At 38.6% G+C, this 12,834-nt stretch overlaps 1 protein-coding gene across 11 annotated transcripts in view; it reads left to right on the top strand.

Moving 5' to 3' along the window:
• The window catches only part of LOC127853681 (intersectin-1-like), a 117,055-nt gene that overhangs the window by 72,657 nt on the left and 31,564 nt on the right, over nucleotides 1–12,834 (top strand). For all 11 annotated transcript variants that reach the window (XM_052388390.1, XM_052388392.1, XM_052388383.1 and 8 more), the window contains 3 exons: nucleotides 3,781–3,909; nucleotides 4,282–4,351; nucleotides 5,638–5,823. In XM_052388390.1, the coding sequence (XP_052244350.1) occupies nucleotides 3,781–3,909; nucleotides 4,282–4,351; nucleotides 5,638–5,823 (385 nt within the window). The remainder of the gene's footprint in view (nucleotides 1–3,780; nucleotides 3,910–4,281; nucleotides 4,352–5,637; nucleotides 5,824–12,834) is intronic.

Here is a 12,834-nt window from a genome sequence, read left to right as displayed (position 1 = left end):
ACGCTAGCAGGATTAGCAAGACGACATTTGTATCGACTTCTGCTTTTCTATTGCTCCTACGGCAGTGCATATTTTCAAGCTACTGGAATCAACAAGAGTTCTGATACATAGGATTGCCTATCAGATTGACCGCATAGTGGCTACAGTCTTGTAGATGGCTTAGGACCTATTGAACTCAGATCTTAGATCCTAGGATCTGGAGGGACCTCATCTTAAAGTTTTTCTTCTATTACACTTCTGGCCATAACAGGCCGTCTTCCTATAACTGGTCGTATTCCTTTCGGAATTCGTCCAGGTTAGAAGTCTTGAAGTAAATGGATTAATCAAGTCAGAATTTAAGACTTCCATGCATTCTACCGGCAAGCGTGGACCCGCTTAAGGTTACCCCTAGGGTTTTCACCTTTTTCTGCCATCAAACCTCCGATTCCGGAGGTACCACTATCAATCATATTTCCGTACTTCGCAAATCGATGACTTCGCGACCTGTATTATCCAGGATTTTAAAGGCGCCTGTTATTGGTTCAAGAAGAGGCTATATTCTGTAGATAGGTCATAAACTTATAAGTGTTAAACACTGTCCTATTCTACCAATTTTCAAGTGTGTTTGGAGTGGGAAAGTTCGGCTTGCCGTGGTTTCTTTGCCCACCCATCCTTGACAAATGGTTCCGGTCACCGGTCGGTATTTACCGGTCCGGTCACCGGTCCTTCTGCTGAGACGTCTTTTCTTACGTCCGTTTCAGCTTTATTTTTAAGATAATTGTATTAATCTCGGGATTATTTAATGACACAGATTTCCATCTTTTTGTCATTATTTACCACTATTCAGTGGTGTCTAGACTAGAAGATTATCTTGGCAAGAATATAGTTTATTCTACCACAACCTTCCTTACATCTTATACAGATGTGAGCAGATAAGGTTATGGACGATCACATAGAACAACGTATCTTGATTTTCTCAATTATGTGGTATCCTAACGAATATCACCTGCACATCTACATCTTGAAAAGCGAAAATTCTTTTTAGCTGTTTTTCATTTACAACACATTTTCACGATTCCTTTGTGATGGTTTCAACTATCACACATCGGTCGTGGTTTACTTACAGACACGGAGGTGATCATATTATCACTCCTTGTAACTGGAAATCAGGAACTTATTCGTTCTTTGCAAGAACAACAAATTTTCTCTATCGTCTTTCTCATACCAGTTCGTCTCAACGCCCTGTTGGACCTTTTGTCCTGCAGTTCTTTCTTTCGAATTATTTTTCCGTTGGGTTCAATAATGTAATTGCGCATGCGCGGCAGTGAAGTTGCAGACGAGTTGCATGGTGTACATAGTATATCAAAGAATGTTGTTTATCATCAAACGCTAGTTATTAGCGTTATGCGATCGTATATCGCAGTGTATACCGGTATGCTGAACAACGGCAACAATGCAGTTCACAGAAATCGATCCAGCAGGGTGTGCGATTGTTATACATTCGTCCATTGACATAAACTGGAATATCTTGCCTTCTTGGTGAGTTTTTGCAATAACTGAGTTTTTGCCATAATTTCATGAAATATACTTAATGAACCATGGGATTATGGTTCTACGACCTTTTAAGTCTCCTGTACAATTATTTTCAGGAAACTTCTTCACAGGTCAAATATCATATCTCACTGAGACATATTTTTACTGATCCAAACATGTGCCACTTCATGTCTGGCCATTAATAACTTTTAGTTATCTCTACAGAAGAACGTTTTTCTGTTAGAGTTTCAATCCTTGTTACTTGTGCAAGGATAATTCCATCAGAACTGTATAAAGGTTCTATGGAAATTCATTTTTTACTGGGTAATTGAGAGCATAGTTATTACCTTAATCACTCTACTAGATACATAGAGGTTTTTCTCATCTTTTTCTTGATGATAAGAAATTTGTTCTTTTCTTCATCAAAGGATAGAGATTATGCTTTCGTATACCTTGTTCTGTGTAAGTCATCGCAACTCTGTGCTGTCTTACTTATTTTGGAACTGATCCAAACTATGGAACGTCAACACTATGTTTTTCGTTCCTTTACCTTCTTAAGCGGTTTTGACTTGTGTAACATGTTGGGATGCTTAATGAGCTCCCTATGAACCTTTTTCATCAGGCTTATTAACAGTTCCAATATAATTTTAAGACGGTTTTCCTTCTTATTATGGCTTTTACCATACGGAGAAGTGAAATTCATGCTTTTTCTGTTGAATACGACCAATTCCAGTTGGATCTATTGTCGTTTTCACTTTGTTGTGTCAGCCAGGATTCCTTGCTTAATATCAAGTCCTCTATATGGCTTCTACCTTCAAGTTTCCAAGTTTTCTTAAACTGGTAGTCATGAAGATGAGGATAAACTTCTTTGGGCAATCAGGGCTTTGAAGTTCTATCTCAGCAGTGTTAGTCAGAAGTCCATTCGAGGTTCTCAAAGACACTCTTCATTTCCCCAAAAAAGGGGGGGGGAGATGTGTCTGCGGCTTCTATTTCTCGGGGTTAGACCTCGACTAAGGAAGTTAATCTTATCCTATCTAAGGATTCATTCCTTTTTAGGATCTGACCGCATGAATTAAGAGCTCTGTCTGTTTTGTGGGCATATATTAATCACACCCCACTTTTTGACGTGCTCTAAGCTGTTTACTGGAGGAATCCGACCACCTTGTCATCTTTTTATCTTCGTTTTCTGAAGTGCCAACAATACAATTTGTATACGTTTGGGCTTGTTGTGGTTTCACTAACGGTAGTGTCTTCTTTACGACATAGACATATTACTCTGTCCGAGAAGTCATAATTAATACCGTTTTAACGAAGATTACTTGATATCATTAGCTGATAACCCTGTTTATGGGTTCTACTGTGTTGGGAAAATATATACGAACCTTCCCACCGCAGCTGCAAAATCAGCATACGATAACAGGTCAGTATTTATGACATTAAAACAAATTTTTTAAATAAAATTCATTTTAATTATTAAATACTTACCTGTTATCGGTAAGTCCCACCTCCCACCCCGCTATTCGATTAATATTTTTGTATATATATTGAAAGAATATTGAGGGTTGGTTACCGATTTTTGGCTAGGTTGCATTGCACTATGTTTAACCTGGCCTGTATTACGGTATTGAGGTGGCGGATTCCCAGTTAAAATTCCGGATGAGTTATTTCCCCTTGGAAAGTATAAGCATACGATAACAGGTAAGTATTTAACAATTAAAATGAATTTTATTTAAAAAATTTGTTTTAAAATCAATTGGCACATTTGTTCACCATCATGGGACGGTGTGTCGCACGAAAGAATCACGTCAATATCTCCAATGTCAAGGTCGCCACGACTAAAAATAGATTTTTTTTCAAATTTTTTTTTAAAAAGGGGGTTAATTTTGTTTGTTCATTTCAAAAGTTCAGTTTGAGTTTTCTCCCTTTATCAGACTTTTTTTTTCACAATGAAAACCTGGTTTTGTGACAATTTTGTCCCTTGTTTTAATATGAGCCTTGCTGTGGGAAAACAGGGCTTAATGCTTGTGCATATAGTGTCATCCCAGATTAGCCTGTGCAGTCTGCACAGGCTAATGAGGGACAACACTTACCTGTTTTGTGATATTTGTTGTTTAAACAATGTCTCTTCTGAGCAAAAAATCCAGTTAAGGGGGAAAATGTTGTCCCTGATTAGCCTGTTAGGACTGCACAGGCTTAATAAGAATGACACTTTACGCACATGCATTAACTCCCGTTTTCCCAGAGCTCAGTTAGTATCTTTGTTTTTAGGCCCGAGGTCAGAAGCGTAAGATCGGGTGGTTCCCAGCAAATTATGTGAAGCTGTTGCAGGGCAGCGCCAGAAACACACCTGTGGATACACTGGACTCTGGCGGGAAAACCTCCCCAGCTGGTGGTGTGGTAAGCTCTCATTATTCAATTTTTCTGTGCAGGTCTATCTATGTGAATTTTATCATGAGGTGATTGAGGTAACGCTGCTTGTCTTTGAGATTAATATAGATACACAAATCAGGTTCGGAAAAAGGACGGACTTAGGAAGACAGACCTGATCAAAACTTTTGTTCTTTAAGCTAAGATTTATATAAGCATTCAATTGCATTTTGTGCATTGATGCAATATGGAAAAGTTAGGGAAAAATACAACTTATTTGCTTTCAACACAAATGGCATTATATAAAAAAGCCCCCAAAAAGGTTAGTTTTAATGCTTAAGTGGCATTTATACATTCTTCTCACATAATTCTATGTATCAGTGTGTCTGTGCTATTCTTCAGGCTGGGGGTACCAGTGCCACGCCCTCCTCTGCCCCACAGGCTGCAGGCACGCAGGCTGCCAAGGCGTACGGTAGGTTTGCAAAATATTGTCAGCTGATAAGCTATTAAGCCTAGCTCTGGGAATACAGAACTTCATGTGCGTAAAGCGTGGTCCCAGATGAGCCTGCAGTGCGCACAGGCTTATCAGGGACGACACTGTCTAGGTATTTTTTTTTGAAAGGGAGTCTCCTTTTATCAAAAGTCAAGGCAAAAAGTGTTGTTTTCTATTAGCCTGTGCAGTAATTTGGGACAGCACTAAACGCACATGCATTAAGCCCCCTTTTCCAATAGAGAGGCTCAATAACAATATTTCCTGTATATAGTTTATGCTTTTCCATAATCACCACACTTAGGTTGGGTTTGCAAAACTGTGTCAATGGATCAATAAAGTTCATTCTATGTTGTATATTTGGTTATTTTTCTCCCAATGACTGTACTTTGGCTTGGATTTCAACAGTGTCATCTGGTCAACAAATAATCATATATTAGATTAGCTGACCCACCACAACAAACTTAAATGCTGTCACTATGTGTTTGTTGAATATATCAAGGTCTATAACTTGATTTTAGGCTTATTATGTATCATTTGTGAAGCCGGGTGTGTTGGAACCCATTGTCTTGGTTCAATGTCAACCAATTTACATGCCCTTATTGGGCTGAATCAAGGTCACCTTATTGTAGCACTATACCAACATAATTTACAAAGTACAATGAATGTTTTTATGCCCCCGGATCCAATGATCGGGGGTATATTGTTTTTGGCCTGTCTGTCCGTCTGTCATTGTGTGTGTCCCAAAACTTAAACCTTGGTCATAACTTTTGCAATATTGAATATAGCAACTTGATATCTGGCATGCATGTGTATCTCATGGAGCTGCACATTTTGAGTGGTGAAAGGTCAAGGTCATTCTTCAAGGTCAAAGGTCAAATATATGGCTTCAAAGCGCAGTAGGGGGCATTGTGTTTCACAAACGCAGCTCTTGTTGAGCAATGTTCTAGGAAAACTGGGCGTAATGCATGTTTGTGAAGTTTAGTCCAATATTAGCCTGTGTAGTCTGCACAGGCTAATCAAGGACATTTTCGGCCTAGATTTTATTTTCATTTACAAGAGACATCCTTAAAGCAAAAATTGCCGTAAAAGTGGAAAATGTTGTTCCTGTTTAACCTGTGCTAATCTGGGGCAACACTTTTCGCAAATGCATTAAGCCTCGTTTTCACAGAGCACGGTTCAATTATTAGTATAATTAATGTACAAGTTCCAACTTTTTAAATTAAATTTGTAATCAAATCATCAGAGGATGTTCCTGTGTATTCCAGTTGACCACGTTATAGCCCTGTACCCATACGCTGCCCAGCACCCAGACGAGCTGACATTCCCCAAAGATGCTGTGATAAATGTCCTTAAGAAGGATGACCCTGACTGGTGGCAGGGGGAGTATGGGGGCAGTACCGGAGTCTTCCCTTCCAACTATGTACAGGCCACTACCCCGGAATCCACCTCATGTAAGTTGGCAACTAGATATTATTGAGTCGTGTCATGTGAAAATCTTTGTGGTATTGCAATAAAACCTGTGATCCTATGATTCGTAGCTAAGCCCTCTACAAACTGAGTAAGCTGGCCCTAAATTGTTTGTGTATAATTTGAATTGCGTCATGCGAAAATAGGTCTTATGCTATATGGAGCATGTATAGCTTCAGACCAGCCTGCGCAATTGCGCTGTCTGGTGATGATCTTCGCTGTCGCCTATAAAGTCACGCAAGGTTTTTTGGTCGTATTAGCAGACAGCATTTTATCCCACTTTTACAGCAAATTCGGTTGATTAAAGCCCCGTTGATTAAATTTCTGCTATAATCAACGGCACGTCATGACGTCATTGTTTCGACAAAATGACGTCATAAACAAGCGAAAATATCCAGTTTTGTTTAAATATAAAGGTTTACTGAATAAAAAGTGGGATAAATAGAATAATAGATTAGTGTTGATTATAGATCAGGTTTATCCTGCTCGGCACGAAAACGAAAAAGCACTAGCCAAGGCTCGTGCTTTTTGTTTTCTAAGCCTCGCAGGATAAACCTGATCTATAATCAACACTAACCTATTATTCTCTATGTCTCTGACCTGACCTCGGGGATTGGCAGGGTGTTCTGAAGCTAAGCTGGCTGCATATGGCATAAGACCCATTTTCACATGACACAGATCAAATTATGCTCAAATAAATTAAGGGTCTTCTACCTTAATTGTCAGAGTGCTTTACTACAAAGCAGAGAATCGCATGTTTGATTCTTGTACCAGAAATGTAACATGTGTGGTGATGAGTTATGAAAACCTTTCTACAACCTTTCTTTCCTTTCCTCTGATTTAACCCTTTCCCTTTCTTTCAATGCATTTGTAGTCCCCTAGAATGTTACATTAAATTAAATACCTTTCTTATTAAATTCAAGTTTTAAAGGCTTCATTTGCAACCCTTAGTTACTAATGGGCAGCAAACAGCATAAAACCTGAACTTGCAGGCTGTCCTGGTTTTATGCTGGTTGCAAAAGCCATTTTCACATTTGAGGAAAGGGTTAAGGAGTGCAGATTTCAGTTACTGGCAGATGTATGTGCACTTGGTACTGGTAAACCACTTAACCAAGGTAAAATGTTAGGAGGTTTACTTATCGCCATATTACCAGTGAAAAACTGTTGAAAAGATGAAAAATCCAAATGAATAAACTAAGAAGTACATGTAGATGAAATATGAGGGCATGTTTATGGCTTGTAACACTTCTGACTTACTTTTGACTTTTTATGCATGATAATGGCTGAAAGGCATATAGTGTCATCATTGTCTATTAATGTGTGTGTTTGTTTTGGGGGAAAAGTTTGTGTCCAGCTCAATACCTTTTGCACATGATGGGATTAAAAAAAAAACATGACCTAACTGATCATCATATTAAACCTTTCCCACTCAGAAGCAAAGTGAAATGGCTATGTGCAAACAGCATAAAACCAGAACAGCCTGAGAGTAACTTGCATTCTGTTCAGGTTTTATGCAGTTTGCTGCTCATTAGTATCTAAGGGTTGGAAATGAATCCTTTAAAACTTCAATTTAGTAAGACAGGTATACAATTAACTTTAACTTTCTAAGGGACTACAAATGCGCCAAAAAGCGTATCTAAGTGGTAAAGGGTTAAGATGTATCACATGTAAAGCCCTCTATCTTCCTTCAAGGTCACAGTGGAGTACATTCCTCATATGAGCCTCGCCCTGAGAAAACTGGGCATAATGCATGTGTGAAAAGTGTCGTCCCAGATTAGCCTGTGCAGTCCGCACAGGCTAATCAGGGAAGACACTTTCCGCTTTAATGGTTTTTTAAGTTTCAAGGAAGTCCCTCTTTACCAAAAATCAAGTTTAGGCGGAAAGTATCATCCCTGACCACAACCATGTGTGCCACAGCCATGTTGCTGTCTTTGATATCAAACTCACAATTGAAGCTTTAAGTTTTTGCATGTTCCTTATGTGTGTGTGGCGAGAAAGTGTTTGCCTCCGCCCATAACTTTGTTGTGAATGATGGGATATTGGAGATACATTTGTGCAAAAGATCATCATATATAGATGACATGTTCCATGAAACAACTTGCTTAAAAGTCAAGGCAATGGTGGACATGGGAAGGTTTTGCTTATTCCTTAAATGTATGCAGTGAAAGTACATGTCAGTGTCTGGACAATAGCTCTGTTATGCACTTGGGGATTAATAACAAGATTGACACATAAATTATATGAAGACAATTGGTGCGTACAACAAGAAGGATATTCCTTAAAGTCTCTATAACGCTCAAAATCAACGAAAATTTCGTTAAGTATTTCGTAAAATAAAGTTAACACCTTAACAATCAGTGTTCCTTATAGCAATATCCAAAATTTCAACGCTAGATGTGATATGATTACATAGATTTTTGTAGATACAAAATGCTCGTGTTTATTTATTTGTGGCCACAATTAATTCCCGCGAATATATCTATTCATACGACACACGAACACCATTTTAGTGTCCATGTGTCGTATGAATAGACATGCAAAACAATAATGAAAACGAGCATTTTGTATCTACAAACATCTATTTTACCAGTCCACATCTGACGTTGAAATTTCGGCAATTGCCATAAAGAACACTGATTTTTAATTGGTTAAGTTTATTTTACGAACAATTGTATGAAATGTTCTTTGATTTTGAGTAGTAATGTTACTTTAAAGGTCAAGGTTACACTGGACACTTTCACTTTGTGCACATTTCTTATATTGCCAATGGCTTTGTCATGCATTATGGAAAACAAATTGGCACACATAATCATAATATTTGGACGATGTGTGATGTGAAATAACCATGTTGTTTGCTTCATGGTCGGGGTCACAGTAGACAATTGAAGTTTGTTTATATGGTATTTGTGATAGTAGATGTTCATATGATGTTCAGTTCTAATTAGCCCCACTCTGTTAAAAGGGGGTTTAATGCAAGTTGGTAAAGTGTTGACCTAGATTAGCCGGTGCAATCACAAACTGGATTTTGCTAAGAAGAGACTTTCTTAAAACAAAAAATATTAAAGTGGAAAGTGTTGTCCCTGATTAGCCTGTGCGGACTGCACAGGCTAATCTGGGATGACACATTACGCACATGCATTAAACCCCCTTTTTCACAGAGCACGGCCCATTTCTTTTTTATTGCATTGACAAAATGTTTCATCATCTCAAGACGACATTAACTATGGTGAGTGCTTGGAGGCCAATATCATGTATGTGTAATAAGCTTAAAGTGTAGCAACACTTATTAAGGAATGGTACATTACTGCTTTATTATTAACTGTGGCAAAAACATTATATGTTTCCAGTGTCCATTGAAATATAGGGGATACATTCATGTCCTATGGACACATTTATATATCAACCCCAGCTATGATTACTGTATGATTATCTCAGCCAGTTGATGATAAAGCTGTTTTGTTTGTGATTTATATTAGTACATTATCTTTTTAGCTCTACTGGCCGAAGGCCTGAAGAGCTTATGTCATGGCGTGGTTTCCGTCGTCTGTCCGTGTATGCGTGCGTGCGTACGTGAGCGTGTGTGTGTTAGACTTTTTCTTGTTTACGCGATAAAGTCCACAGTTTTCATCCGATACTTTTCAAACTTGTTCAGTGTCTTTATATTAATGAGGACCCGAACCCTATTGAAAATGGGTTACATCACAGTAAAAAGTCCAGAATTATCTCCCCTTGAATTTGAGAAAATTGTGAAATAAGGTTTGTTTACGCAATTAAATCCACAGTTTTCATCCAATCATTTCCCAACTTGCACAGTGTCTTTGTCTGAATGATGAGTCAAACCCTATTTAAAATGAGCAATATCGGAATTATAAGTCCAGAGTTATCTCCCCTTGAATTTGTGAAAAAAATGAAAATCTTTAACAATTTGCCATAACTTTTGCAATATTGAAGATAGCAACTTCATATTTGGCATGCATGTGTTTCTCATGGATCTGCACATTTTGAGTGGTGAAAGGTCAAGGTCATCCTTCAAGGTCAAAGGTAAAAAAAAAAAATTCAAAGTGGCGCAGAAGGGGACATTGTGTTTCCGACAAACACATTTCTTGTTTTTTTACATATAAAGATATATCCTTTTGAAACTTCAACGGATATTTTATATCATCAAGGGCCAGAACCCCATTGAGAGTATAGAAAATTTGTCCAACTTATTGTTGAAAAGGAGCCATTTGAAGTTTAAATTTTACGTTTCTTCTTGTTTATGCGATAAATTTCTCATTTTGGGTCTGTTTATTTAAACCTTACTCAGATTGTTCATACTATCAAGGGCTTGAGTCCTATTGATTCCAGCCAGTAGAGCGATTCAGACCCTCATTGGTCTCTTGTTTTAAGTGTTGTTGCATGAATATTTCACTCGTATTTAAATTTTAGGGGGGGGGGGGCTTACTTAATGTTTAACGACGGTAACAATGAAATGACATACTGCAATTATATTATGAGACATCGAAGCATAATTCTCTGTTTTACTTAATCTTTTTATGCCCCCGGTAGGGTGGCATATAGCAGTTGAACTGTATGTCAGTCTGTCCGTCCGTCCGGAAAAAAACTTAACGTTGGCCATATCTTTTGCAATATTGAAGATAGCAACTTGATATTTGGCATGCATGTGTATCTCATGCAGCTGCACATTTTGAGTGGTGGAAGTTCAAGGTCAAGGTCATCCTTTAAGGTTAAGGTCATAATTTTTTTTAAATAATTTCAAAGCGGCACAATAGGGGGCATTGTGTTTCTGACGAACACATCTTGTTATAATTGCTTTTGATAAAAGTGTAAAACAAACGTAAAAACGTTTGTTTGCCTAGTGTAAAATGTTACGCTGGTTTAAAGGTTTGGGACATATGACTCAGAAAATTGAGCTATGTGCGAGGTGTGTGGTTTGAAAACTGGGCTAAGTCAGTTTGCTAATCACAGGCTGAATACACAATCAATGGTTTTCTGGAGGGTGTAAACTATCATCCAGGATAAGACTCTATGGACTGAATGTGTTTATTCTAGATTTCACTGTATGTGCATTTTGTTAAGGTTTTCTAGAAAAACACATGGTATTAACATTATAGTATTATAAAATAAACCTCGTTATACCCCCACAAACGAAGTTTAGGGGGGTATATAGGAGTGAACTTGTCGGTCTGTCTGTCCGTATTAAGTGTCCGCTCTCTAATTCAAGTAGTTTTCATCCGATCTTCACCAAACTTGGTCAGAAGTTGTATCTACATAATGTCTAGGCAAAGTTCGAACATGGGCCTTGCCTGGTCAACAACTAGGGCACTTAGTGCGTTTTAAACATTCAGCATGTTGTCCGCTCTCTAATTCAAGTAGTTTTCATCCAATCTTCACCAAACTTGGTCAGAAGTTGTATTTACACGATCTCTAGGCAAAGTTCGAACATGGGCCTTGCCTGGTCAACAACTAGGTCACAGGGTCACTTAGTGCATTTTAAACATTCAGCATGTTGTCCGCTCTCTAATTCAAGTAGTTTTCATCCGATCTTCACCAAACTTGGTCAGAAGTTGTATCTAGATGATCTTAAGGCCAAGTTCGAACATGGGCCTTGCCGGGTCAAAAACTAGGTCACGGGGTCACTTAGTGCGTTTTTTTAACATTCAGCATGGTGTCCTCTCTCTTTTTCAAGTAGTTTTCATCCGATCTTCACCAAACTTGGTCAGAAGAATTATCTAGATGATCTGAAGGCCAAGTTCGAACATGGGCCATGCCAGATCAAAATCTAGGTCACAGGGTCACTTAGTACGTTTTACACATTGAGCATGGTGTCTGCTCTCTATTTCAAGTAGTTTAAATCTGATCTTCACCACACTTGGTCAGAAGTTGTAACTAGATGATGTGTAGGTCAAGTTCGAACATGGGCCATGCCGGGTAAAAAACTAGGTCATGGGGTCACTTAGTGTGTTTTAAACCTCACCATGTTGTCCGCTCTCTAATTCAAGTAGTTTTTATCCAATCTTCACCAAAATTAGTCAGAAGTTGTATCTTGATAATGTTTAGGGCAAGTTTGAATATGGGTCATGCCGGGTCAAAAACAAGGTCACCAGGTCACTTAGTGCGTTTAAAACATCACAATGTTGTCCGCTCTCTAATTCAAGTAGTTTTCATCCAATCTTCACCAAACTTAGTCAGAAGTTGTGTCTAGATGATGTCTAGGTCTAGTTTGAATATGGGTCATGCTGGGTCAAAAACTAGGTCACGGGGTATCTTAGTGCGTTTTAAACCTCACCATGTTGTCCGCTCTCTAATTCAAGTAGTTTTCATCCAATCCTCACCAAACTTGGTCACAAGTTTTATCTAAATGATCTCTAGGACAAGTTTACACATGGGCCATTCCGGGCCTAAAACTAGGTCACGGGGTCACTAAGTGCGTTTTTTAACATTCAGCATGGTGTCCGCTCTCTAATTCAAGTAGTTTACATCCGATCTTCACCAAACTTGGTCAGAAGTTGTATGGAGATGATCTTAAGGCCAAGTTAGAACATGGGCCTTTCTGGGTCAAAAACTAGGTCAAGGGGTCACTTTAAAAATTGAGCATGGTGTCTTCTGTTTTTTGTGAAGACGACATGCAAAATATTATGTGTCAATGCGGCATGTGGGGGTAATAGTCACGTCTTTGACAAAGCTCTAGTTCTGAAAAAACTGGGCTTAATGTATGTGCATAATATGTCATCCCAGATAAGCCTATGCAGTCTGCACAGGCTTATCAGGGACAACACTACGCTTTCATGGAATTTTAGTACATGAAAATATCCAGTCTGGACGTCAAGAGCCATCCCAAATTGGCCTTTGTGGACTACACAGGCTAATCTGGGAGGACACTTTGCACACATGCATTAATCCCCATTTTCCATGAGTGGAAATCAAATTGGTAATGCACTGGTTTGTGTTTGTTCTGTTACAGGAGCTGTGGGCACTGCCAAGGTCAAGGTCAT

Source organism: Dreissena polymorpha, chromosome 12 (genome assembly GCF_020536995.1).
Source record: "Dreissena polymorpha isolate Duluth1 chromosome 12, UMN_Dpol_1.0, whole genome shotgun sequence".
In the NCBI taxonomy this organism is placed as follows: Eukaryota; Metazoa; Mollusca; class Bivalvia; order Myida; family Dreissenidae; genus Dreissena; species Dreissena polymorpha.
The sequence above is the reverse complement of the archived record's forward strand: the minus strand, read 5'-3'. Positions and strand labels throughout refer to the sequence as shown.